The sequence below is a fragment of the Alternaria ventricosa genome (genome assembly GCF_023758065.1).
Source record: "Alternaria ventricosa strain BMP 2768 chromosome Unknown scaffold_24, whole genome shotgun sequence".
NCBI lineage: Eukaryota > Fungi > Ascomycota > Dothideomycetes > Pleosporales > Pleosporaceae > Alternaria > Alternaria ventricosa.
In genome coordinates, this window is record NW_026055704.1 from 242,451 (window position 1) to 269,604 (window position 27,154).

A 27,154-nucleotide genomic window follows, 5' to 3' on the forward strand; every position below is an offset into this window, starting at 1 on the left:
TCCAAAGTATCTCTTCATCCCCTCTAGCTACGGTAGTTGACAGTGACGTGGCACTTATCACAGTTACCAGTCCCATAGCTACCATGAGATTTTCCACAGTGAGCCAAGATATACTCGGCCTTTTCCTTGATAACCTGACCCCGCACTGCTTGCTGACCAGAGCCGTTGGTCGCATACTTGATGAAGCAGCTGCCCTGCGAGAACTCCTGCTGGTCGTTGTAGTAGGCGTTCACGTCGATTCTGGCGATTCCGACGTAGCATTCGCTTAGGTTGGGGGAGCGGCTGGAACCGTCGCAGCTGGGGAAGTGTGTTAGTATGGGTGAAGATGGCGGGGAGGGGCGAGGTTGATGTGAAGGGCAGTAGGGAGGTGGAAGTGGCTTACTTGTCGGAGTAGGCCAGAGCAGTGCTGCTAAGAGCGAAAAGGGCGAGTGCGATTTTGGCGAACATGATTGACCAGTGTTTCTGAGTGTTTGTAATAGTAATTGATGAGAAGTTGATGTGTTTGATGTCTCTAAATCGCTGTGCGGACGCAGTATTTATAGACGAAATGTGTGCGTCCAGGAAGACTTGCACACGTCGCCCCCTAGCTGATTATACCACGCTGTCCTTACTACTTTGGAAGTCAAGATGCCGGTGAGGGTGCGTCGATGCTGATGTGCATGATGGCCTGAGGCATGCGTGTTTGGGATGAGGCCCCCCATACCTAGGTATGCTCGATGCACACGCTTCGGCTACAACTCCGATCTGGAGATCATGTTCCTAAAATGTCGGTTAAGAACCCCTAAAATCTGCTTCTTTTGTCGACGTAAAGAGTAGCCACCCGATGAAACCTCACAAATTACGAATCTTCATAACGGACGTTTTGATAGAAGCCCCGGAGCAGTCCGCCTTGTGAACTTGGAATCGATTCGCAGCAAACACAGCTCTGCGTCTTGCAGTGTACGTGAAAGTTTGGTGTTGATTTACTAACGAGAGATGCAGTCGGAAGGTCCTCCGCTACTAGACGAAAGCGTAGAGACGTGTCGAGAGATCCGCCCACTTCGGGTAATCCGGGAAGCGCCGATCAGGAACGAACGCCTGATCCGGTCGATCGCAGAGTCTAGTAGCACGAATTCGCAATAGTTCTAGTATTCTGGAGTTACAATGTCGTAATATGATGTAAGTAAGCAGGAAGCACATCACCTCTCGTTGGTCAAGTCGGTAGTGGAAGGTGGTGAAGATTTGCGGGCCGTGGTGTCGATGCGTACAGCCTTACGGACGTACGGCCCCGGCATTAGCTTGATGTATGTGCATTAGTATCCGTCCAAAACACGATAAGCTTCCGAAGGGTCCAAAAGCTTGTGGCACTGATGGGCCACACAGGCTGACGTGAAACAGTCGCCTTCGCCTCAAGCTCAGCGAAGAAGAGCATTAGACTGACTCAGACTGCGATCCGGTCTTCGTTTATGCTGGCCACCGAACCTTTGCGTCAAACTCGCGTTCGTACCGATATTCAATTAGAGTTATCATAAGCTTTTCAAACAAGCTACGGAGAAGCATTGCCCAGGAACGGCTAAACGAGTAAACGAGGGGCGCGATGTGATGGACACTAAGGCTATCGTGTAAAAGGCGGGGAACCAGGCGCTAAGACATTTGAGTAGATCGTGAGGCACGCTTTAGTACTGAATAGTCAGGTGTTGGTGACGAAGAGGCCGCAATGGGCTGTCATCCCGTAACTAGCTGGCAGGCTGCGGCAGCGCGGCGCCGTGCTGGCGTTGTATACTAGAGGACATTTCTAGAATGAGTTAGCATAGGCGCAGAGTATGAGTACACCCCGTGCGGCTAGTGAGCGAGAAGCCGTCCGTACCGAGGCCACGACGCGCTCGTGCCCAGCCACGAGTAAGGCTTTCCTCCGTGCGATCTGAATTGGATTGGAAGTTCATGGACATCTCGTTTCAGATAAAGCAGGTTATAATTGAATGATTGTGTTCATATCTAGGTAATGACTGACTGCAGTAAAGACTGTGTTTCGTGCTTCGAACTTGTACCAAAGGAGACAAGACAATGCTCTCCACTCGCTAACCTCGATAGTTGATAGTGACATGGCATTGTTCACAGTCATTGTCCGTCCCGTAGCTGCCTTTGTGATGTCCGCATTCAGCTAAGATGCGCCTTGCTACATCCTTGATTGTCTGACCGGACACAGGGTGTGACACACTCGCCTTGTCCTTCGTTGCGTACTTGACGAAGCAGTTTCCGTAGGAGAACTCTTGGTCGTGGTAGTAGGTGACGCCTGCGTTGATGTTGTTGTCAATGGCATCTTTGCATTCAGCGAGGTTGGGCGAATTCGTGGATCCTTTGCAGCTGAGAAGGTTAGTACCTTCGATTGGCGGTGACGGCAAGAGGGCTTTGATGGAAAGAGGTAGTAAAGAGAGCGCGCGTATCTTACTTGTTCGTGTAGGCCATAACGCCGCTGCTGATAGCGAGCAGGGTGATGGGGAATTTGAAGAGCATGATTGTATGCTTGTGGCTGGCCGAAAGTCTCAATTAATGTTTGTCTTGTATGTGATTATTCGTTGTCAGTTCGATCTGCTGGATACCTTTCAAAGCAGGATGCGGACACAGTACTTATAGACAAAATGTAGATGTAAGTAAGACATCCATACGCTTCAACTCCGACAAGGCTCCGATGCCTGTGTTGATTTTGGGGCGATGTGACCGGTGAAGATCCATCAATGGTGATGTGCATGGTAGGCTTGGGCGTGCATTCGGGGCGAAGAGCCTTACTGTCCTTGTTGAAGACACTGCGGATTCGACTACCAGTGACCGGGGTTCGTGAGGCTGAGGAGTACAGCGGAAGCCCCTGTTATGACTTCTGTTCTTCCTATCCGGAGACGTGGCAGCGAATGAAACTTGATAGAGTCGCGTCACTTATCTGTCGGACTGTAGGTAGGGGCCGTCTACCCTCGACAGTAGGATAGCAATGCTTGGTAGTGAAAGCAGTGCTTCCACGATACTAGCGAGAACATCAAACGCCACAGTGGGTATTGCAATAGGAAGAGCCCCACATCAAGCCGGAACTGTATCAATGTGCTCATGATGACTTTCACGTCGAAGGAGCACGGCATACACTGTACATGGCCTTGTCCAGAAACGGCCGCATAACACTGTCGATCGCAAGGTCTAGTACCAGAAATCAGCAGTCCGTCCAATTGAGTATAGTATAGGGAGGTATGAGGCGGGAGTACAGCGTAATCAAGTTATACGTATAGGCCTCTTAATGGCCAGACATCGCCACCGGAAACGGTGAAGCTTCGGGAGACGCATTACGGGAGTATGATCCTAACACTAGCTTCATATGTATACATTCTCATTAGTAACAAGAAAGCCACAGCCTCCTTGGTGTCAGCTCGATGTAGGGGGCAGAAGCGCCACATAGCCTGATGCGGCTCTGCCAGTACTTCCGCATGGGGCGGGCCCAAGATGCCTCGCCACACCAACACTGTAGGAGCGCTATTATAAGATACGGAAGAAACTCGGGGATGAGTCCTGCCCAGAAGCGGCTGCATTGGGGCACAAGGCTGCGTATGCCAAGTCCGTCTTTCCTCTAGCGGCCACCAGAGTACTTTAATGTGCATGTGTAAGGCGGGGTTGTGAGACGCCATGTACGTTGGATCGATCTAACGGGACGCCTCAGTGAAATATTACGGTGCGTTCGTGGTCCACAGAAGACAACAGGCGGTCAGGCGGCGACGGCGGCGTTTGAAGCCATCGGCGGCATCGTAAAACCTGAATACAAGATCTAGACGCGGAGATCTAATGTTCAGGTTTTACGATGCCACTGATGGCTTCAAACACAAACACTGTCCTCTCAGCCTTCCAGCGCCTTTGTCCGTCCATTCCTCTTTCTCCAACTCTGCACACCTCTGTCAATCTCATCTCTTGTCACACCGTCTTTTATAAGCTGCATAGTCACTCCCAGCACCTCCACATTCTTGTTCCTACTCTCATCGTCGAAGAAAAGCATCTCCTCGTAGTCGATCCCGCTGTCTCTATGTATCCTCTGGAAGTGCGTCGTCTTGCTCCCGGGGTATATTTGCATGTGATCGAAGTAGTCTATCGCGCGTGACGACGATCCGTTTGCGCTGGGTATCTTGAGGAGCTTGAGCATTTCGCGGCCGAGATCGGGGGCGCACGTGCGCGAGGCAGCGGCGATGAGGATGTTCTTGTGTTTGAGCTGTCGTTACGTCAGCTTCGTCATGGAGACGATGGTAATCGAGTCATCTCACTGCTTCTAATACGCCGCCGACATCGTTGTAGAAGCCGAAGCCCTCGCCATATTTGTCCTTGACCTTCAGGCCACCTTCGACAGGTTTCAGCGGAGGCGTGACGTGGGTGTCGACCCAGAAGGGCCATAGTGTGTAGTCGAGATCGAAGACGACAATTTTAGGGAGCGGTAGTCCATCCGTGAAGGTTGACGGCCATTGGACCTTTTCTGGGAGCGTTGTAGTCGTGGTCGTGTCGGTGGATGCCGACGAGGTCGCGCTGCGGCGGGGCATCGTTGTCTTCGGTATAGGTGGGAAGGGCGCTTTGAGGAAGGACGCCAAGACAACTGCAGATACGACAGCTGTTAAGAAGCGTGGTAAGGCCAGAATGGAGCTGCGCAAGGTGACTGTGAAAGCTGTCGCACGTGGCGCGCGTGGCAGAAAAAAAGGCGATGACGTAGACGCGTAGAGCTGCCCGATTGGGCGCCCAGGCACGTGAGAACCCCGTGGCACGCAACAACCTTGGAACGTTAAATACACCTCACTACGAAATACCACGATCGATCGTCAACTGGAAAAAGCAACTCTGCCGTCACATAGTATCAGCCTGTTGCTTGCACGATCACCATCTGCACAGGCTCCATTGTCCGCCGTGAAAATGACAAGACGACCAGTAACACATCCTTCGCGATCCACTGCCATCATGTAGATGTCACATTTGCTGAGTGCAGTTCCCGACGTACCCATACATAGCACATGCACAACATGAGGAACATGAAAGTCTCGCCCACTAGCGCAAGCATCCGTGAACTGCCGATGAACTCATCGCCTGGCCTGACCAGGACCATCCTGAACCTTGTCCGGCGCACCTGCAACCTTAATCCAGCTCTAGCTATTTTGATACTATTGCCAAGTGTATCAGGTCTCTTCGGGGCTAAGCGCGCGATGCGCTCGACAACAAGAGGTACCTCGGTACCCGGAACCAGCGCTTTACGGACGCTCAGCACCCTTATCGCGCAAGTCCAGAACTAGATATGCAGCGCGATGGATGCAAAACACCGAAACATGCAACTGTGCGATGACGATTGGGATGATGGCCGTCTTGCATGTGTTAAAATGGGTTGCGCTGCACACCTTCCGTTCTAGTCGTCCAGCCACTGCCAGCCCCGCAAATAACGGGCAGCGGAAGGATTCCCGCCTGACTTCTGCCTGCGTCAACCTCTACACAGCTTTCTCGAGCAATGTCGCCGTGATCCGACCACCAACGGGCTTCAATGGCGGCGACCTGTGCTCGTCGTACAATTCTTCACCGCGACCAGGAACAGCACCAGCTCGTCACCACCCCACGACCCGCAATTGCGCAGCCTCCGCTTCTGCGAATCAAGGCGCGCCCCATTGAAATCCAGCGCAACAGCGGGTGACACACACCACGCCAATCAATCGCCACAATGACCGACTTCCATGAGACAAGATCGCCCCTGACAAACGAAAATGTCCAAGCATGGGCGCGTGCGAATTTTGCCGCGCCCTTTCGCGCCCTGCCACGCGCCGCAAGACTGCATTGGATCCAGTTCGACGAGAGCTTCACCATCAGCAGAGCCATCTGGCGAGGGCTCGGCCGCTCCACCCACAAGCAATTGCTTGTCATCGGCGGATATGCGCCAGGCCCCGCGGGCGACGACGATGAACCCATAGATCGGGTCACCGCGCACGTCCACGAAGATGAGGCCGAGGTCAGCTTTTATCGCATTACCGAATTGGAGGACGGCGCACACGAGTTGCAAGCTGTGAATAGTACCAGTACTGTTGCTTTCCATGCGCCTTTTTGTGATGTTGGAGACGATACCGGCGGCTCCAAAGCCATCCATCGTGTGTCGGCCCTCATTCTCTACTATTTCTTGGCTGCTGGCCACGTGAAGGAGTTATGTCGGACGAGATCAGATCCCACCATGTTTACCAGGAATTTCCGAGACGCGTGTTTGTGGGTGCAGAACGAGGGGGAAAGACCATTGCTGCCGCCGTCTAGGAAATCGGAACCCAGTACGCCCATTGAAAAGGATTCGATCGCTGTTCGGCCAAAGCGATCATCTACCGTCTGTATGTCGATGTTGATTGTCATTTGGTTGATAATGTACTGACTAGAGGCAGCATCATTATCAAGATCCATACCGGAAGACATCCAGGTCCAGGCGCCATCCATCAAACGCGCAGCAACCGACAACTTGAGCGTCAAAATCAAACGTGAACGCGATGAAGACTACCCCAGCATCGCATCGGCTATCCGACCAAAAAAACACCGTCGCACCGTCAGCGAGCAAATCGTGCCACCCTCAAATCTCAAAGACTCCACCTCCGTCCCATCACCCTTATCCATCCTCAGCCCACGCAGCCCAGCACCAGAGCGCGTAAACCGTGCATTAACAGACCGCATCCAACATCTCAAAGACGAAAACGCCGGTCTCAAAGCCTCAAACACCAGCCTAGAGACCGAGAAAACCGACCTCCAAAAGCGTATGGAGAAGGAATCCCACGCCTACCGCGGTCTGCAAATCGAATCCGACGCGCTAAAGAAAGAGTCCGAGAACATGAGAAAAGAGATGATGGCCATGAAAGAGCGGTTGGAATCCGTCGAAACATCAGGCGAAAAGCTAAGGGTGGAAGTAGACCGGTTGACAGCTGTGGAAGAAGCAAGCAAAGAACTACGAAAAGAACTCAGGAACGAAGTCGAAAAACTGAGAGGACGCGTCGAGAGGAGCGAGAAAGAGGCTGAAAATGCGAAAGAAGAACTTTTGGCTGTGAGGCGTGGGTTGACGAAAGAGCTGGGCGAGGCGGTCAAGAAGTGGGGTGCGTAAGCGACGGACGTGTTGGGGAATGCGCTGGCTGTTGATTACTTTTTGTTCTTTTGTCAGATGATTTTGGCGGCGGCGGCTTGTGGACGTTGTACATGATGTGCAAGGATGGGGTTTAGGGCATTTCTTTGGTTTGATGAAGAAGCGGCATCCTCGGCGTATTATTCGGCGTCTCTATTTCTCCTTCGATAGGGTTGAGGGCAGCTCGCCATTCCAATGGGATAGCACAGCAGCGGTGTTTTCCGGGCGAAGTATTGGAATGGTCACATGTTTGATGGCTTTGTTGATGCTGACATTGAGATGGCGATGGAGAGCTGAACTCTTGTGATGTCTCATTAACAGCTTTGTGTCTCGCGTTGACTAGGATCGAAAAGGCTTGCTTGTAATGATCGATGTTATGCTTTATTCCTGATGTTACAACAGAAGTACAATAGCCTATAAACACAATTTCTATCCACGTAATGCATTATCGCAACGCATCTAAGGAAATACTGGCAGCCACTTCACGGAGCACATCCAATAAAAAAGCCGAAAAAGCTACATTGCCTCAAATTTCGAGAATTTATGTTGCTGTTGTTGTATTGTAGGCTTCAGCGCACCTGTTTACTTGTCCCATGGCATGAGATCAGTGAGAGACTCATGAGACACGGATAGCTTTGAAATGATGAACATCAGACCTCGAATTGAGAATAACGCGCTCACCCAGTACGACGTTATGATCGTTTGCCGTAAGCTGCAAGGCATTGGCATCCCACTGAGAACCAATGTTGGATTAGACAAGTCCTGGGACTGTCTCCGAAAGCCTTATTTCAATGCTGGGGAATGCCGGGTCGAATTTCGAACGCAATATCCGGGTGTAGCGGCGCGCACTTCAACACGTCGACCCCACGGCTCTTCAACAGCAGGCCAGTATGTTGATAGGGTGGGAATTACAATTTGTACCGACCGAAGGATGCAGGTGGGGCGCGTCCTTGCCGCATATGTCAGCACCACCCACCTCGACCTCAGGACTACCTAGGTAACCTGTGCTTGTCGCGACCAAGCATCTGTTTTGTGCCGCCTAAATACTTCTTTGCCTTCAGTTCGTCCGGAGCTAGCTGTCTTGTGAGTGTCTCGAACCCTCATATTCGCTTCCAGACCAGCACCGGATGACGGAGCAGGTACCTGCGGGTGTGCTCTGGTGCCGCCAGTGCAAAAAGCCGTTTACCAAGCGTCAGTGTTCTTGCCATGCTGCTCGAAGTTTGCGACAATGATCATTGAACTGACCGGTCTCGAAGAATCATCATTGAAACGGCATGGATATTACTGTCGGTCTAGTACGAGAGCCTCTGTCCCGAGACGGCGGTCATGCGCGGCTTGCGCAAAGGCAAAGACCGGATGCGATAATGCACTACCAGAATGTTCGCGCTGTACCCGAAGGGGACTCACGTGTCACTATCCCTCCAGATCTACAAGGCAAAAGCGTGATGCTGTGCGTCGTGCTACCTCCGACGGCCTGGATGATCCCCTTGACGGTCATGCAAACTCGACTGTGCCAACTGTAGCCGATCAATCTCAGGGTCTTCTGGCTACTACATCGGCCAGCGATGACTCCGTGTTTGAAGATCTACAGTGGAACCTCGACGATATGACGGCCTTTGAAGATTTCATGATACCTACGCCTCAGTCGGCTTTCCCTTCAGTCACGTCACCTTCGCCAGGATTAGCCAGCTCGACGACCATTACGCCTCCTTCATTGTTGCTGGACTCAACAGACCCAATCTCCGACGACCAGAATAAACTTACTCGTCAGCGGGAGCGGCAACATCAAACCCAGAGACAACAGTCGTTGTGCTTTGCCATCTCACCTGGCCCCAGTTTGAACATCAGATCAATGAGACAACGGCCAAAGATGCACCACGGAGCGGAAAGAGCGGCCAGTCGCATCTTCTACACGTTGAAGTCTTATCCGCTGATGCTGCAACAAAATGATCTGCCACCGTTCATACACCCGAGCTATGTGTCGTTCACCGATGAAGGGACAACAACAGAACCACTTGAGAATTGCATCGCGTTGATGCACATGATGGCGAACCGAGTCAAAGGAAGCCGGAAGCTCTTCTGGCGGAACGTGAGAACCGAGTGTGAACGCATCTGTGACCAGAACCAAACTCTGAATAAATGGGAACTGTTAGGTGCTATGCAAGCTCTTTCAGTGTACATCTTGATTCGGATTGATGAAGGCGAGACTGAGCATAATAATCTGGATTATCTTTTGGAGAGGGCGGTTATTGTGAGTCTGATGTGTCCGCACGTCGAGGAAACACATCTAACAAATTTCGTTCTAGCTCGTCGCAATACAACTTTCTCGCGACGATTTCGATTGTCATACGCATGACGTATTATGTCGCAGCAAGTCAACTAACAGCTGGCAAGACTGGGTTTACAAAGAATCCAGGCGAAGGTACATTGATCATTCCGATAACCGTTCCATATTCCTTCACTAAAACCCATGATAGACTCGCGGTAATCTATCGCATCCTGAACAAGCTCGTCTTCTTCGACCCAGCAGCCATGTGCGACATGCCCACTGAGTTCGTAATCGCGCCTCTGCCCGCTAAACGGCAACTCTGGGAAGCGAAGGATGCAGAAGAGTGGCAAATGCAACGGCAGAGCGAGCAGCGACAAGAGACATCATTTGCGCTAGCTGTCGATGGTGAGATTAGAAGGTTGGACCAGCGTCGATTGTCCTGCCGCGATGCGTGGTTGCCATATGTTCCGTTAGATGATGAAGCGACTCTTCAAGTCAACACGAGTAGAGCTAGTCGTAGTGCAGCCTGTTGGTCCGAATGGTGCTCTGGTATGGACAGCATGGGTGGGCTGATCATGCTCATGGCCTCTATGGCTTGACGGATTGTACCGAGATATACCAATAGTGAGATATCAACGAGTATTTGTGTACAAGTATGCATGGAATACCAACCGGCGAAAGCGCCACCCCATTGGAACAGGATCAATGCGATCGGATTTCACTAGTGTCGGGCGGAACAAATTGTACGTCGGGATTCGTGAACTCCGCCGTGTCTCTTTCCCCGACTAGGGAACAAGAACATTATAAGAATGATGGGTCGTCCTCCATTACGAATAGTCAGGATATCCGCAGCTCTCCAATTGGTATCAGTCGCAAGTCACGCATCAATTAATCCTTTTTTCCTCCACCAACTCTCAAACACATCAGCATGGTCTCCGACACGCCTCCATTCCCATCCCCAGTCCAGCGCTGGCACAACAAAGCCCAACCCGCCGGCGACCCCAGCCTCCCAGCCCTCTCTCAGAAAGGCAAATCTATTCTTGTGACTGGAGGAGGCAACACGGGCATCGGAGGAGAAACAGCACGTCTCTTCGCCCGCGCAGGTGCCGCACATATCGGTCTGCTAGGACGCCGCGAGGGTCCGCTGCTCGAGAACAAAGCCCTTATCGAGAAAGAGTGCCCTAGCACAGAGGTCTTTATTCAAAGCACCGATGTCACCGACGAGGCATCTGTCAATTCGGCTTTTGACAATTTCGCTAAAGATGGGAAGATTGATACGCTCATTCATGCCGCTGCGGTCATTGGTCCAACGGAGAACTTTGCTGATGTTGACGCGCGCGAGTTTCTTAAAGGCGTCACTGGTAATATTGAAGGTTCTTTATGGGTCGCTAAAGCTTTCATACGCCATGCTGCACCTGATGCGCATGTTGTCGCTATCAACTCCTGGGGCGCCCATTTGAGTTTGAACGATGCCTACGCCTCCTACTGCGTAGCGAAGATGGCTGTTTACCGCTTGTGGGACATGGTCCTCCTTGCGAAACCCGGTCTTAGTGTCTTCCATACCCAGCCTGGCGTTGTGTTGACGGAGATGAACCGTAGAGTCGGTGGGTCAGAGAGCTTCAAACATGTCAAGACTGATGATGGTGAGTGTACGACCCTATTGCAGACTGCGGCGAGACTAATCGATTTGATGTAGTCACTCTTCCTGCGAGCTTCAATCTCTGGCTCTCGACCCCAGAGGCTCGCTTCCTCAAGGGCAAGTTCTTGTGGTGTAACTGGGATATCGACGACCTGAAGTCTCGTGCTAAGGAAATCGAATCGGGAAGGCTACTCAACATCGATCTCAATGGATGGCCATTTGGGGCGACTGCGCACTAGATGATGATAGCGAAGGCAGAAAGCGTTGATCTGTACTTAGCTTTCAAATGGGAATGTTTTAGATCTATGAAGAGTGGATGATTCAGGCAGCAAACTCGAAGTGATTGGGTGGAGCAGCGATGACGTCACGTAAGCAGCTGTCTAGCAAGATGCCAAGCAGGCATCCGATACGCCCTGGCGGCCTTGCACAACGGGCAACAGCTAACAACAAAACGATAAAATCTTCTCCGAATTTCAAGATGGCTATCGATTCCTCTTCTCCATTCCAGCGAACTGCCATTGCGAAGTCGTTGTTCTTGCCATGTCACTCTCTATTGAGGAGAAGCTTCCCACCGAGCTTCTTGAACACGTTGTCTCATTATCCACGCGCGAATCTCTCCTCAGCCTATGCCGTACTTCCAGAACACTCAATCGGCTTGCGACGCCATGGTTGTACTCAGAGATTTACCTGAAAGAGACCGACAACCTTGCCGCTCTTGCATACTTGGTTTTCACTTCCCCCGCCCATGCCAGTCTTGTCAAATCCTTCATCGTGCCTCGTACCTGGGCAGATGTTGAAGAGAGATATTCCAACGGATCCTGGCCAAGATCTGATGATCCTGGAGTCCACGAAATCTTGAGGCAGAAGTGCGCGGAGTACACTTCCACCGTCGAAGAGGCTGAAGATGTGTATGGGAAGATCCAGTCGGCCAAGAATGAGGATGCTATTATGGCGCTATTACTCGTAGGCCTCCCAAAACTTCGACGTTTGAACATCAATTGCGACCTGTATGGTCATGATGATTTCGTCTCGTTGCTGCCCAGGGTCATCCGTGGGAACCCGCACGCAATGTCAGAGCCTATCGATATCCTGGTTGCTGGAGCAGACGACAAGTATTCTAGCGACACCAGTCACGTCGCAGCTTTCTTCCATCTACCTAATGTGCGCTCTATAAACGGATGGAAGCACGGCGACAGCGAAGTCCACGATGAGAATGCCCTGTTCTCGAAACTGGAGCCACGATCGTGCCCAGTAGAGTATCTGGAATTGCGATGCGCAAAGCTTGACGTGGAGAATTTCCAAGGCATGTTGAACGCGACAATACCCGGAAGACTCAAGACATTCAACTACGAACTTGGAGGCCCGTGGGCGTGGTGCGACACAGAGCATCCGGCGATGATGCGAAGCCTGGAGCCACATCACGAGAGGCTGGAAACACTGGGGCTAAGCCACGAAGACTTCTATCCTTACCTTGACGACGAAAGTGCCGAGCGTGGGAAGGCTTACCCGTGTTCATTCTCTTCTTTTACGGCTCTGAAGCGCCTCAAAGTCGCCCCGGTGTACATATGGGGCCACCGCAAGACTACTGACGAGGAGATGTTCAAGACCGCCGACACGAGAGATAGACTCTGGTCCACGCTGCCCAAGAGCCTCCAAGAACTCTGGATAACACGAGCCCAGAACCAGCATATAGACCATAAGAAGGTTGTCGACTTCGTCCCAAAGTGCTTACTCCCGGCACTCGATCTAGTGGTGCAGAACAAGCGGACATCTTTCCCCCAGCTCAGGCACCTGCGTGTCGAACTTCCGCTCCTGGACTGGAAGGACGATTGGTTGGATAACCTGGCATCGATCAGCCGAGCTGCTGCTGCCGAGGGGATCCAAATATCCATCATTCTATACAACATGTTCAGCAGATACGGGCCTATAAGCGCGGAGCGAGATTGGGGCTGGAACGAAGACATCAAGTGGGAGCCATCGCGCTACAGCGACAATAAAGAATGCCCAAAGATATGGATTGAGGTAACCTCGGAGCGGCAGGATCATCTAGCCTCCATACTCAAAGACATGAAGACCCGGTTTCAAGAAGAGAATGAGCGATACACAGAAGCGAGAGCTAGAATTAATGAGCTGGGCGCGCTGTGCACGGATTGTCAACTCAGTGGAGAGTACGATTCCAGCAAAGGCATCGGTCTACCTGAACGCTTCGTGGACGAGAGGTTGGGACAGGAACCGTATTGGAGAGGAAGAGGCGGTGAACCTGAGGTGGTGACATGATGCCAATCATGACGCCACGGATGATACACGTCGTATCGCCGTATTGCATCTCAAAGTTCTATGGAACGATGGAAACACTGGCGATTTCATGAAGAGCGAGCAAATCAAACCGTGGCATAATTGATGTAAGCCCTAAAGTTAGTCAGCCGAGATGTAACCGAGGAAGGACCCTGCAGGAAAGGTAGCGGTGAATGTTTGCATCGCAGTGGTCGTTACGCCAAGAAATTCCGCGTCTTCATGTATGCTTTGGAGTATATTCATCGCATCTTGCGTGTGGTAGTAGTCGTTAGCACTATTCGTGGGTTAGTGAATGCATGTGTACATGACGTAACATCAGATGGCTACTAGCAACAGCACTAACATATTCCAGTAAGACGCGACCAAAGGTCTCAAACGGCACTCCGAGGCTCGCATGCTGTGCGCATCATCTTCAGTTATCAACCCGAGCAAGCGACATCCATGTAGCACGAATAAAGCGCTGGCGATCAAGTCCTCAAATACCCCAACTCGCCGCAGTAACGACGACGATGACGAAAGACATTTCGTTTCAACCCGATATTCCAGAACTGCATGTGCGTATCAGGCGAGAAACCATCACGACGAACCAAACCTTGGCTTCGCGGACGGAAAGAATGTTTGGTCAAGATGCATGACATGCAGAAGAGAAGCACCAGGTTGAGGGGCAGTAAGGATAGAAGAATGACGATGCTCAGTCCGCCCAGCTGCTATTCAGCCTATATTACCCAGGTTAGCGACGAGCTCGTACGACGACGGGCCGAAGGAAAGAGAGAGGGGGATCAACACTCATGTACATACGTACGTGGTGATATACCATGCGATACGAAATATGTCGGGAGAAGCGGAATACAGTAAGCAGTAACAAATGTTGTACGTAGGTCGTTGTACAACAGGTAGGTCGGTGAACATAAATACATGCACCACCACTACCGCGACCCCCATCGCCATCTCATCCCAAAAACTCCACACCTATCCGCACAAGCCGCCCATCCCGAACCGACCATGAAGTTCACCGCCATCCTAACCGCCCTGTGCGCAAGCACCGCCTTCGCCATCGACATTTTCCAAGCCGACGGCTCCATCAAAGCGATGGCAGAAGGCGATCTGCTACCACGCCAGATCCCAGGGTGCTGCTCCACCAACTTCAATGGGCCTTGTGTTTGCCCACCTGCACCTTGTACTAGCTGTGGTGTACGTATTTCCTACTCGACTCAAGATGAAGGAGACGAAGAAGAAGATGGAACTAGAGAGCCCTGGAGGGGATGAATGAGAGCGATACGTCGGGTCGATCATGGGACGCTTTGCTAACGTGTCTGGGTGTAGCTTGAGTGCTGCGGCTTTTAGAGAGGTGCGATAGTCCGCCATGACCGGGCACTTCTGGAAAGGAGGGATTCTTCGAGAAGAGACGTATGAGAAAACGTCCAAGGGGGAAGAGAGGCAAAGACATGACGATAGAGAGAGAAAGAGAGGGGGGATCAAGGGCGTAATAGCCTGATGTCAGCACGAACTCGAACATCTACGCTAATGTCTATATTAGGTAGCGTGCAAGTACAAATTTCAACATTTCGAAGTTTATAAGTGCCATGAAGAGTGAAGTAAATAGCTACTAGACGCAATAACAGCTGACACGGACAGAACTACGACAGACATGGCTTCTCGTATCACTGCCCACTGACCGCCAACCCAGATCACCTTGGGCCACAGCTACGGGTAAATATCGGGACTCTCCTCCAGCCTCAGATTTCCCAGTTACCAGGTCCGACAATACACACATGGCAGTGGTTTCTGCACACTACAACCAGCAACAACACCAACATCAACAATAATACCATCACACGGCACTACCATCCCATCCCATCCCACCCTACCGTCCCAGCTCACCGCATCGCACCGCACCAAAAGTCGCAATGTGAAGCCCAGCGGCGCCAAGATGTGATTCAGCCCTCCAGCCTCCCACCTACATAGTCCTGCAAATCACAACAAGAACGGATTGGGACCCGAACCACATTGGAGAGGTCAAGGCAATACACCAAAGGTGGTGACATAACACCAATCCATACACCGAACACTCCACCAAGGACAAGGCCCTTCAGACTTATCTTCTACATCTCATGTACAGCCTCGTCGCTCGTGCCAGAATTGCGACGTGCAAGGCTACCTGAGTAGGTCGGACTGAGCGACCGAGAAACAACCGTAGGAGCAATGCACAGGACAGGGAAGAAAGGCGGTGAATGTTCATGCGACAAACCGCTACCAAAAGCCGTCAAGTGGCGACCAGATACCCGAAACGAGGCAACCATCACTGGTCTGGTCAATCCATCACGCCACTAAAAATCCTACTCCAACGGCGCGAAACCTAATACGCGTATGTACAACATCATCGTCACCATATCCTCCCATCCTCCCGCCCACCCAAAACGCTCCCTCCCTCATCACTGTCCTGCATTCCCATGCTCGGGTATGCCGGCGCATCTAACTGCCGTTGACTGCTGCAGGTCATTGTACGGCTCTTGCGCCCGCAGTAAGGATACCCACATGTAAGCAGTAGAGACGACAGAGGTGGTGATGTGCGGTTTTGCCCAGGTGCTAGACGTGGCTATTCAGCCTATATACCTAGGTACGGACTAACCTTGGAGACCAGACGCGAACGGGCCGAAACGATGGGGGTGGTGTGCGGAAATGGGCCGGCTTGTGTGTGCGTGGGTGAGGTGATGAGGTGAGGTGATGGGAAGGGAAGAAAAGGGAAGCTGGAGGTGCGCAAGGTATGTGTGTGGTGTTGAGGTAGAGGGAAGGTGGAGATGTTTGGGAATACATGTAGTATACATGCTTATTTCCACACCACCAACCACATTCCCACATCCCCAATCCAACCAACAATAACCCAGCACATCTACCCACCCGGCCAACATGCATCTCACAGCCCTCCTCACCGCCTTTGGCGTGAGCACCGCGTTCGCAAAGCACATCCCCCAACTCGACGGCTCTGTCAAGATTGTACCAGATACGCAGCTTGATGCACGCCAGTTTATCCCGGATTGCTGCTCGAATAATTTCGCTCCGCCTTGTGGGTGTGGGAGGGCGTATGAGTATGCTTGTGATGTATATTTTGTTGTGAAATGAATGAAATGATGGATTGGGTGTAGTCTTCTTGCTGAAATCTTTGAGGAGGGGAGAAAGGATGGGGAGGAGTATATTGGGGTTGTGTATGATATCTTATGGGCAAAAACTTGGGATATGTTTGTAATCTATCCGCCTTGGCCTGAAAGAACGAATTCGAAAAGTTCAATATCAACGTCTGCTTTTCATAACCATCTTCACCGGATACCTAGTTCAACACCCCGTAGCTAGCTGTGATCCACATCCACATACACTAACACTAACAATCACAACAGCAACAACGACAAAGGCACAAGCGGCCATCTCCGACCCCATCCCCTCACCGCAGTATCACTTCATTCATGGTGTGATGCCCAGTACCGCCTAGATGTGATTCAGCCCTTTAGTCTGCAAACCCCAACCCAGCCGGGCCGAAATGCAAGGGGCAAGTCTCCACAGAATGCGTACGCAGTGTCTGTGATGCAACGGACGAAAAACAAACAAGGCTGGATCAGTGGAGATGTGGATATATGAAAGGTACGTGTTTGGGTAGAGATGGACGGCTGGGGTGGGAGATGGGGGATGGGGTGTGTGGGTATAAGTAGCTAGGTATAGCATGACCACTCTCACATCTATACATCCACCTAAACAACGCCGATAATAACAACAATAATAACACATCCGCATAACGACCCACTCCTTATCTCAACAACCATGAAGCTCACCGCCCTTCTCACCTTCCTCTGCGCATCCACCACGCTCGCCGCCACGAACTACGTCCTGCAAGTCGACGGCAGCATCAAAGCCTACGACGTCGTAGAAGGCGACCTACAAGCCCGCCAGCAGTTCGAGAGCTGCTGCGCCACCAAATTCGTGCCGCCGTGCGGCTGTGGTACCGACTGTCCTAGCTGCGGTGTAAGTACCCTACCTACTCTAGAGAAGAAGAAGAAGGACATTGCTAACAGTGTTGTGTAGGTCAGTTGCTGTCTGTAAAAGGGTAGTGATGGTTTGGATACGCAGATACGGGTAGATGGGTCAGCGCAGAAGTGATTGGGTAGACGTGTTTGGAAGAATGAATGCATAATGTACAAATGTTTATACCAATTTGAAGTCGGTCCAACGGTCTTCCCACGTTGCCCAGAGATGAAAACGCCAGTATACGTGAAACAATTTCCCAACGCCCTCGCTATGCAGTCAAGAAAACAAACATCATCTTTTTTGTCTCAGTTCCTTCCATCCCATCCATGGTACTGCGATGACGCAGAGCGAGACGAGCCACTCATGACACGCGAAATACATAACCACCACATACGCAAAAGGTACTCCTCATCATCAAATGAGAGGAATCGCAATTTTCAGTCTCGTTTACTTTCTCATGCCGGAGAAGTCCTTCAGGATGCCAATCATGTGGGTATTGGTCTGCTTGCCACCACGACGAGGACCCTTCTTCTTCTTGTTGGTAGGGGCAGCGACAATAACCTTGGCTTGCGTAGCGGCAGTCAGCTTGTTGGCTAGAAGGGCCTTGCGCAGCTCATCCGGGTTATCGGGGACCTGGACCGAGTGCCATGCCTTTGCAAAGACGGGGTCCATGGGCAGCATGAGAGAAGGGTCGTTGCCCCAGACAGTCTTTGGCACGCCATCCTTGGCGCGTCGCACGAGCACCTCCTTCTTGTTCTCCATCTTGGTGATGTCGTCGGCGACGGTGGACCAGCCGTCTTTCAGGTCTTTGATCTGCAGTCCCATGGCCGACTTCTGCGTCTGGAAATGGCCTTTGAGCTGCGCGCGGTCGTGGATGCTGAGCTTGCTCTTGTATTTGTAGCGTTCGTTCGTAGAGTCCCAGCTGATCCTGTTGCCGGCGTTGTCGGCGCGCATCAGCTGGCGCAGCTGTTCGCGCTGGATGTGGCCTGGTGGGATGTTGAGGTATTCCATGATGTCGTCGAAGGTGTGCCATTTTTCTTTGCGCTCGCGCAGGAAGTCGTTGACGTAGGTGAGGCGGGTGAAGACGTGCTCGCCGGTGCCTGTGTCCTGCGGCTGCGAGTAGACTACGGGGGGCGCTCCATCGGTAGGACGCTTGCGCTTGCCGCTGGCGGAGGAGCTCGAGGGTGTGGGTGAGGGGGCATTCATGCCTGTGGCCGAGTTCGCTTTGAGGAAGGACATGGTGGTTGTAGTGGTAGTGGTAGAAGTTGAAGATGCGGTCGGGGGTGGCTGTTGCCTGGTCGAGGATGCCTGCTGTCGGCAGTCGAGTGTGCAGCGTCTAGCTAAAGAGTCGCACGGCAGACAACGGGGAAGGTCCGGTAGTAGTGAGCGTGGATGCGCGGAAGGTGCGGCGGGTGAAGGTGAAGGTAGTGAATGGAAGGTGCCGAGTGAAGGCGTCGGAGAAAGACGCATGTGTGCTATGACCTCAACCTTGGGAGGCAGCCGCGCTAGTGGTTGGCCCCTGCGCGACCGTCGTCAAACAACTGAACTCGCGACTTTGACCGCGGACCCGTTCATTGTTCGCGTCAACACCACCGCCCTCCTTTGTCTCTTTTCTCCCCGGGACCCACTCGACCGACCCGGAGAATGGTTCGAGGCCTGCAATAAACTAATACACCATCATGGCGGCATCCGTCGACGTCGGCTACCTGGCCGCGTCCTATTCCGTCCCCGAGACAACCCTACAGTCATTACTATCAGAGCCCACCGTCGAGCTCGTCCAGACACTCCTCACACAGATCGAGGCGAAGGCGCGCGCATACGATGACCTCCAATCGGAGAAGATCCGCACCGATGTCGAGCTCGAAGCCGCCATCCAGGGCGGAGAACAGCGCGCGCGCACCCTGAAGGCCACGGCAGAGAAGGCGCAGAAGGAGGCCGAGGAATTGAAGAAGAAGCTAGTCCAAGAGGGTACGAGATGCAGAAGCCATGCATGTCCAATTGATACTGACGCGTTTATAGAGAATGCACGGCAAGAGGCAGAGTCGACGCTGCACAACCTGCGCGCCACGGCCACCAGCTCAACGTCTGAGACGCAGGCGCTGGAGTCGCGCATCAAGACGCTCGAGTCCCAGAACCGCGACCTCATGGCCATGCACGAGACCAAGACGACCGCACACGACCGCCTCGCCAAGGAGCTCACCGAGCAACACCAGAAGTCTGTCGAGCTGCGCAAGCAGGTGTCGACGCTCGAGGAGAAGACGCAGTCGCTTGAGAGCGCGGCCACTAATGTCAAGTTCCGCGAGGCCAACCTGCAGCAGGAAATCGAGCAGCTGCGCAGCAACAACGACTGGTACACGACCGAACTCAAGACGCGCGCAGACGACCACAGCAAGTACCGGAAGGAGAAGAACGCCCAGATTGCCCAACTCCAGCGCGAGAACGCCGACGCCGCCGAGACCATCGACACCCTGAACCGCTCCGAGACGCTGTTGCGACAACACATCGAGGAGCTCAAGGGCAAGGCCGAAGAGGACCGTCTGCGCATCGAAGAGCTCGAGAATGCAGCATCAGCCGCCGAGGCCCACTTCCGCATCGAGCTCGACAGCGCGCGCCGCCTGTCGACGCTGCACCAGCAGAACAACGAGATGACCAAGAAGCGCTTGGAGCAGCTGCAGTCGGACAGCAGTCGCGTACAAGAGGAAGCCGCGACCGAGATTGGTCAGCTCATGGCCGAAGTCGAGGCGGAACGCGAAAGGGCTGCCGAGGCCGATGCGCGCACGGCGGAGCTGGAGACGCTCGTCGAGACCCTCAAGAGCGACAACTCCGAGCTTCGAAGCTCCGTCCGCGTACCTGGAACACCGCGACACGGCATGAGCATGAACGGTGGCTTCAGCACGCCCGGCCGAGCTGGTTCGCCTGCTGTCGTCTTCTCCCCGGGCGGATCGCAGCTCAAGACCGATGCCTCCAAGACTCAGCTACTGATCGAGAACAACGACCTCAAGAAAGAGCTTCGCAAGATCCGCGAGAAGTTGGAAGAGAACACAGGTGTCCTCAACGAGATGCTGCAGGAGCTGGAGCGTCACCAACCCGAGTTCGACGAACTTCGCCGACAGAACGATGCCCTGAACGAGCAGAACAACGAAATCAGCGCGCTTCTCGAAGAAGCCATTGCCGAACGCGAGGCAGCACAACGCGACTCGCGCAAGGCCCTGGGTGACTTGGAAGGCGTGCACAACGAATCTGCTCTACTGCGTCGCCAGGTACAGGACATGACGATCCAGCTACGCACATTGCTTTGGCGCCGCCAGGTTGAAGAGCAGGGTATGGGTAGCCTCACAGAGGAACAGCAAGAGTTCATCGTCAACGCTGTCGAGAATAACCAAGTACCGGACAAGCACGTACCAGACGACTCGCCTACACATCAGATGATCACGAAGCACCTTATCCTGTACAAGGATATTGCCACTCTCCAGCAACAGAACGCCGAACTGACGCGCACACTTCGACAAGTCGGCGACGAACAGGAGAGGCAAGAGGTCCGCATGAAGTCGGAGCAATATCAGCAAGATATCGAAGAGCTCGGCCGTCTACGCTCCGTGGTTGCTGAGAAGGAGGAAGAGATCAAGTCACTCAACGTTCGCTCACAAACCCTCAAGACCGAACGCGACATGTACAGCCGCATAGTTGGCGGTCGGGGTCAGTTGCCGTCTCACTCGCAGTCAACATCCGCTTTCGCACAGTCTGTACCCGCAGGCGGGGCTCCCCTGCTTCTCGAGAACGGCTCTTCATCCCGCGAGATCCCAGAGTACAGCAAGCTTATCAAGGACCTTCAATCACACATTGACCTGCTCAAGGAGGAGAGTGCCACGGACCGCACTACACTCAAGGCGCAGGTTGACAGTTTGACCAAGGACAACTCTCAGCTCCAGAGCGACAAACTCCGTTTCGAGTCGCAGGTTCGCCGAGAGCAAGACAGGTATGCTCGTCTTGAGGGCAGCATCAAACTGCTCCAATCCGAAAAGGACTCCCTCCAGGAACGCTACAACAAGGTCCAAGCCACCATGGCCCAACAGGACGACAGGCTTGTCAAGGCCACCCAGAACGCTGCGGAAGCTGAGGCACGTCTTCAGAGCTTGCAGGGCGAGATGGTGCAGCTCAAGGCATCTCGGGAAATGTCCGCGACCATTGAAGCACGTCTCAAGGAACGGAACCAGGAGTTGATGACCGAGCGCGATCGGTTGAGCCACATGGTGTCCTCGATTCAGAGTCTGCGCAACGAAGCTGAGTTGGCCACCGCGGAGAGCCGACGCGAGCTGCAGAACACGGTGGACAAGCTTCGGACAGATTTACAGAGCGCTGAAAGCAAGCTGGAAGACGAGATCGCCGAGCACAAGAGGGCCACCCAGCAACGAGACTACGAGCGAACCGAAATGCAACGACGGATCGACGACCTCATCGCCGCACGTAACAGTGCCGAGGTCAAGTCCGCGACCGCTGAAACGACACGCCACCAGTTGGAGCAACGCCTCAAGGAACTCCAGAGCCAACTCCAGTCATCAGAGGAGCGCATACAGGCTCTTCAGCCACGATCGCAGGCCAACGATGAGCAAGATCCTGTCAGTCGTGAGGAAGAGCTGGCGGAACAGGTTTCAGACCTCAAGCGCAAGATCGAGCGCAAGGAAGAGGATCTGGAGGCTGTTACTGCCCAGATTGCCGGCTTCCAAGATATCGCCCAGGATGCTGAGAATCGATTACAGACCTTCGTCGAGGCCCACGAACGACTCCAGGAGCAACTCAACCTTGCACAAGAAGAGAAGGATGCTACTATCCGCGACTTGCAACAGCGTATGGAAGACATATCTTCTGAGCTCGCTACAAGTAGCACCGAGCTTACTGAACTGAGAGGAAAGCATGAGCAAGACACGTTGGTCCTCAGACAGGAGAAGGAAACCTTGGAAGCAGAGATCACCCGACTCAACAACGATGTAGCCGACTACAAGGCTGAGGCCGAGAACCAAATGCAATACGTCAAGACCCAAGCCGACATCGCCGAGCGCGCCCAAAAGGATTACGAGCACGAGTTCCAGAAGCACGCCGAAAGCATGACGAAGCTCCGTGAGCTGCGCGATGAATACAACCAGCTTCAATCACAGATCACAGAGTTCAAGACGCAAGCAGAAGCTGCACGCACAACGCTGGAGCAGAGTCAAGAACACTGGAAGTCTACTGAGGGCCGCTATGAGGAGCAGCTTGCCGAAGCCAGACGCCGCCACGACGACTTGAAGCAATACAACCAGACCTTGCTCAAGCAGTTTGACGAATACAAAGAGCAAATCAACAGCTTGAAGAACGACCGCGGTGCATCGACTGGGGAGCCAAGCAGCACGGAGTCCGGCTCCAACAACCTCCAGGACATCGAGACCTATCTCCGCCGAGAGAAGGAGATTCTGGAGGTTCAGCTAAACCTGAAGGTGCAAGAGTCCAAGCGTCTCGAGCAGCAACTCACACACGCCCAAGGTCAGCTCGACCAGACGCGAGAGAAGCTACTGGAAGAGCAAGCCAAGGCCTCGGGTTCGCAGAGCAACTCCAGCCTTGCACATCTCAACAAGAACCTCGAAGAACTCAACGTCTATCGCGAGAGCAATGCGACGTTGCGCAGCGAAAACACTCGTCTCCAGGCCTCGTTTGCTGAGAAGGCCAAGGCGCTGGAGGATCTTCAGGCTGAGTTGGAGCCCTTGCAAGTTCGCGTAACTGAACTTGAGGGCGAGCTCGAGCTCAATGTGGGTCACCTCAAGGCTGTTGAGGAGGATCGCGACCGCTGGCAGAAGCGCCACCAGGATGTCCTACAGCGATACGATCGTATCGACCCCAAGGATCTCGAAGATCTCAAGCAACAGATCGAAGACCACAAGGTTGAGCGCGATCAGGCACTGGAGCAGGTAGCTGGCCTCAACGAACAGATCACAGCTCTCACAAGCGACGTACAAAAGGCGAATGCTGAGCGAGACAACATCAAGGCGGCCGAGAGAGAAAAGTTCCAAAAGACACATAATCAACGCATGTCAGAGAAGAGGGCTGAAATCACCGCACTCACTGCTCAGCTCAAGGAGGCGCAGGAATCAAGTACAAGCTTACAAGAGGAGGTCGACCGTATCCGCCAAGAGCTCACCAACGCACAAGCCACAAGTGCGAACGCCGGACAATCCCAGGAGCGAACGGCGGCACTTCAGAAGGAGTTGGAGCAGACCCGCGCACGACTGGCGACGACCCAGCAAGAGCTTAATGCTGCGAAGACTGCTCGCGACGAAGCCATTGCTCAGGCGAACACTTCTACCCAGGCAGCTGAGAATGCGGATGCGGGTGAGGAGGGTCAGATCAACGAGAACTCCGATGCTACGACACCCCAGCTGGCTCTTCTGCAGAAGCAGCTGGGTGAAGCTCAGCAAAAGGCTTCGAATGCCGAGAGCAGCCGATCTGCCATTGCAAGCCAACTGTCCGAGCTACAGGCGCAGCTGTCGACACTGGGCGAGCTCCAGAAGGAAGCTGTAAGTTCCAGTCACGTCCTTGCCAAATACCCTATACTAACGTTTCCGTAGGCTACCAAAGACACCACCATCGGCGAGCTTCGGAATCAGCTTTCACAGCAACAACCGTCATCGAACCCGGCTTCTGGCGAGCCCGCGACCGACTCCACCACGGCTGTGGAGACTGAAAAGCTCAAGGAAGAGCTCGCTGCGAAGGCCGCCGAAGTCGACGATTTGCGGGCTCAACTTGCTAGTGCGAAGTCTGCACAACAACCCGCAGAGGGTCAGACACAACCGGAAGCCTCGCACAACGATGAACAGATCACAGCCCTGAAGGCTTCACTCGACCAGCGAGAGGCCGAGCTGAACGAACTCGAAGCGTCGTTGAAAGCCCGTGAAGACACGATCACTAGGAGAGAAGGCGCCCTGGAAAAGATCAAGAACAAATACAATGAGTCTATCAAGAAGACCAAGGCCGAATCCAGCGAACAGGTCGAACGCTTGAAGGAGGCTCATCAAGCCGAGCTCGAGAGTCTACGACAAGAGAAGCAGGCCGCTGCCTCGACTCAAAACGCCCCCAGTGAAACAACCGAGACTCAACCTGTACCGGATGGCATGATTAACACACAAGATCTACCCCGACCTGCAGTCACGGACGACCAGCTCAGGAAGTGGTTCAAGACGAACAGCGGGGTGTTGGCGGTGGTGAAATCTCAGATTCAAATGAATCTCGAGAAGCAAACAGCTGCGAAGGATGAGAAGATCAAGCAGCTCAACGAACAGATCAAGCAGCTCAACACACAGATCGAACAGCTCAAGACTCAGAAGGCCATCGATGGCATTACGGGTGTGAAGCAGGAACCTGAACAACCGAAGGCGGCTGGTTCGGGCGAGGACCTGGCTACCGTCAACGCTGCTTGGGAGAAGAAGCTGAAGGAGAAGCTCGAGGAACTAGAAGCGAAGCTGACCAAGACACATGAACTGAAAGCGAAACTCAACGCTTCACAGTTGAAACTGTTCAGAACCAGGTTCAGCTACGTCGAGAAGGCTGCAAAGGAGACGCCGACTGAGGAGGTTGCAAAGGTGTACGCCGTTGCTCTAACTCAGAAGCCTGTGGAAGCCACCAAGCCTGCACAACCCGCCACACCCGCCAAGCCTGCTGCCGCACAAGCTGCACCGAATACATCAACACCAGCACAGCAACAGCCAGCAGCGCCTTCCGCGACCAACACGCCTCAAGCGAACGGCACCAACAACGCTACTCCTACTCAGGCCACCCAGCCCAACCCCTTCCTCCAAGCTGCCGGCCACGGCACAAACCCAAACCCATTCCAGCAAAACCAGAACCAAATGGGACGGGGACTACCGCAGCCAGGTTTCACAGTCCAAGGCCAAGCCCAGGCTCAACAGCCTCAAGCACAGCAGCAGCAGCAGCAATCCGGACGCACCGCAGGAACCGGGGTCCAAGCCCTCCGCGGCGCTCTCCAATCCAACATCCCCCGCGGTGGTGGTGGTGTTGGTGGAACCGGCATCCCCATGCCCGGCGGACGCGGACGAGGCCAGAACCAACCGCAGCAACAACAGCAGCAGCAAGGTCTGAACCAGCAACAACAGCAACAGCAGAATCAAGGTCCAGGTGCATCGCAAATCGGTCGCGGGGGTGGCCGAGGCGGTGGACGCGGTCGCGGCCAACAGAATCAGAATCAGGCTCAGAATCAGAGCTCGCCTGCGAGGGGTGGGCTTAATCCTGGTGCGCCGGGTTTCCAACCTGGACAAGCTGGTCAGGCTGGACGGGGACAGAAGCGTGGGGCGGAGGATGATAGTGAAGGTGCGACGAGGGGAGGGAAGAAGCCGAGGGGTGGAAGGGGTGGTGGTAATGGAGGGGGGCAGGGTGGCGCTGAGTAGAGAATGTCATGAGTCGGACATTTTGAGGGATGGAATGGGATGGGGATGCGAGCATATTTTCTTTCTCTTTTGTTCAATGTTTTCAGAGTTTCACGTTCATGGTTATCTTTTCCGAGGGATGAAGGATGTGTCATCAAAATGAGGTATTTAGCGGTTGCAACTCTGGGATGAGTTTGCGGATTTCTTTCCGAAGATGGATGGAAAGGGCATGTGTGGTTGTACTATAGCATTTATATGGTGTTCATGGGAAATTGAGATTTATGCGCGTTTTAGACTTGTAAGACTTCGTGGGCTGTGTTGTGATGTGCTGATTGACGTGGATGGTATGTGAGTCGAGGACTAGAGACTCTGCAAGTGATGACATTGGGTGGGTGGGGGAGGCGGAGGGGAGGCGGAGGGGAGGTGGAGGGGTAGAGGTGGAGGTCTCGCGACAGTCTTCCAGGGTTTGATCTCGCACTAAAGAAAGATATGCTCCTTTAATACAGAGAGTAGCCTAGTCTTTGTTTCAGCGCCTGTTGTTAAACTTGTACCTTGCTCTGCAGAATAGGTGAACTAAGGCTTTAATAGTCTTTCCTTTTGACTCCCGAGGTATCCGTCCCCGTCAAGCTTCACCAATTCCTTCAACCCGTCTAGAGCTACGCCCAATACATTGCTCTTGATTTCCCGTCTTCTTACAACTTCCGCGTGGGTGTGCATGGCACCACTGTCACCTAGGCAGTTCAATCTGTTTTACCGGCTAACGCTACGTCATCCTCCCCATCTTCAACGCCGATCTTGTAAAAGCAACCCACCAACACCCCGCGGGATTACCTCCGCATTCATCCCCACGTGTGCATCGTCCCCCGATCACGCGACAAAACCTGTCAACCCCAGAATCGCAACCCATGCCAAGTACAGCCTTCTCCAGATAAGCTTCTCGAGCGCTAGTGGTGCCCTCTTTGACGTCGCTTTACTCGCTGCACGTATGGGAACCAAGAGGCTAAGGTTACCCAAGGCTTGAGATCTGCCTGGATGGAAAGCTTGGATGGAAAGAGCCTGGTAGATAGGAGGATGGGATGTGAGTGGGTGCCTCGGTAGGTGCGTAGTTAGAATGCGACCTAATGGGGACGGGTGAAGCCGGGGTCTAGAGAAGTGTGGGTGATCTTCGGAGAAGAAATTGTGGGTTACGTAGGGTGATGGGATGGGATCTGCGTTGAGCGGGATGGGGGTTGTGGATATATGGGGTGGCTTGCGTCTCGGGGTCTTCTAGAACAATTCGTTGACTACAGTTTTAGACATACCTAAGTACTTGGAGACACGCGACCAAAGATTCCTGGGTATACATAACGGGACATAACAAGCATCAACAAACGAAACAACGGCACACAACACTTGGTTCTCAATTTTACCGGCAC

At 53.3% G+C, this 27,154-nt stretch overlaps 9 protein-coding genes across 9 annotated transcripts; 5 read left to right on the forward strand and 4 right to left on the reverse strand.

Moving 5' to 3' along the window:
• Positions 1–23: 23 nt before the first annotated feature.
• J4E93_009798 (uncharacterized protein) lies at positions 24–447 on the reverse strand (the record flags this gene model as incomplete). Its single annotated transcript, XM_049347687.1, has 2 exons — positions 24–297; positions 383–447. 2 exons carry the CDS (start codon positions 445–447, stop codon positions 24–26), a joined length of 339 nt encoding a protein of 112 aa, XP_049195188.1.
• A 1,610-nt stretch (positions 448–2,057) lies between these two features.
• J4E93_009799 (uncharacterized protein) lies at positions 2,058–2,493 on the reverse strand (the record flags this gene model as incomplete). Its single annotated transcript, XM_049347688.1, has 2 exons — positions 2,058–2,343; positions 2,429–2,493. 2 exons carry the CDS (start codon positions 2,491–2,493, stop codon positions 2,058–2,060), a joined length of 351 nt encoding a protein of 116 aa, XP_049195189.1.
• Positions 2,494–3,850: 1,357 nt separating this feature from the next.
• Positions 3,851–4,538, reverse strand: J4E93_009800 (uncharacterized protein; the record flags this gene model as incomplete). Its single annotated transcript, XM_049347689.1, has 2 exons — positions 3,851–4,216; positions 4,269–4,538. 2 exons carry the CDS (start codon positions 4,536–4,538, stop codon positions 3,851–3,853), a joined length of 636 nt encoding a protein of 211 aa, XP_049195190.1.
• A 1,154-nt stretch (positions 4,539–5,692) lies between these two features.
• On the forward strand, positions 5,693–7,096 carry J4E93_009801 (uncharacterized protein; the record flags this gene model as incomplete). Its single annotated transcript, XM_049347690.1, has 3 exons — positions 5,693–6,225; positions 6,271–6,341; positions 6,393–7,096. The coding sequence occupies 3 exons, from the start codon at positions 5,693–5,695 to the stop codon at positions 7,094–7,096; spliced, it is 1,308 nt and encodes a 435-aa protein (XP_049195191.1).
• Positions 7,097–10,311: 3,215 nt separating this feature from the next.
• Positions 10,312–11,261, forward strand: J4E93_009802 (uncharacterized protein; the record flags this gene model as incomplete). The annotated part of the gene is made up of 2 exons (XM_049347691.1): positions 10,312–11,026; positions 11,080–11,261. 2 exons carry the CDS (start codon positions 10,312–10,314, stop codon positions 11,259–11,261), a joined length of 897 nt encoding a protein of 298 aa, XP_049195192.1.
• Positions 11,262–11,562: 301 nt separating this feature from the next.
• Positions 11,563–13,299, forward strand: J4E93_009803 (uncharacterized protein; the record flags this gene model as incomplete). The annotated part of the gene is made up of 1 exon (XM_049347692.1): positions 11,563–13,299. One exon carries the CDS (start codon positions 11,563–11,565, stop codon positions 13,297–13,299), a length of 1,737 nt encoding a protein of 578 aa, XP_049195193.1.
• A 3,828-nt stretch (positions 13,300–17,127) lies between these two features.
• On the forward strand, positions 17,128–17,388 carry J4E93_009804 (uncharacterized protein; the record flags this gene model as incomplete). The annotated part of the gene is made up of 2 exons (XM_049347693.1): positions 17,128–17,294; positions 17,322–17,388. The coding sequence occupies 2 exons, from the start codon at positions 17,128–17,130 to the stop codon at positions 17,386–17,388; spliced, it is 234 nt and encodes a 77-aa protein (XP_049195194.1).
• A 390-nt stretch (positions 17,389–17,778) lies between these two features.
• On the reverse strand, positions 17,779–18,570 carry J4E93_009805 (uncharacterized protein; the record flags this gene model as incomplete). Its single annotated transcript, XM_049347694.1, has 1 exon — positions 17,779–18,570. The coding sequence occupies one exon, from the start codon at positions 18,568–18,570 to the stop codon at positions 17,779–17,781; it is 792 nt and encodes a 263-aa protein (XP_049195195.1).
• Positions 18,571–19,010: 440 nt separating this feature from the next.
• Positions 19,011–25,760, forward strand: J4E93_009806 (uncharacterized protein; the record flags this gene model as incomplete). Its single annotated transcript, XM_049347695.1, has 3 exons — positions 19,011–19,299; positions 19,351–23,876; positions 23,928–25,760. The coding sequence occupies 3 exons, from the start codon at positions 19,011–19,013 to the stop codon at positions 25,758–25,760; spliced, it is 6,648 nt and encodes a 2,215-aa protein (XP_049195196.1).
• Between the last annotated feature and the right edge of the window lie 1,394 nt (positions 25,761–27,154).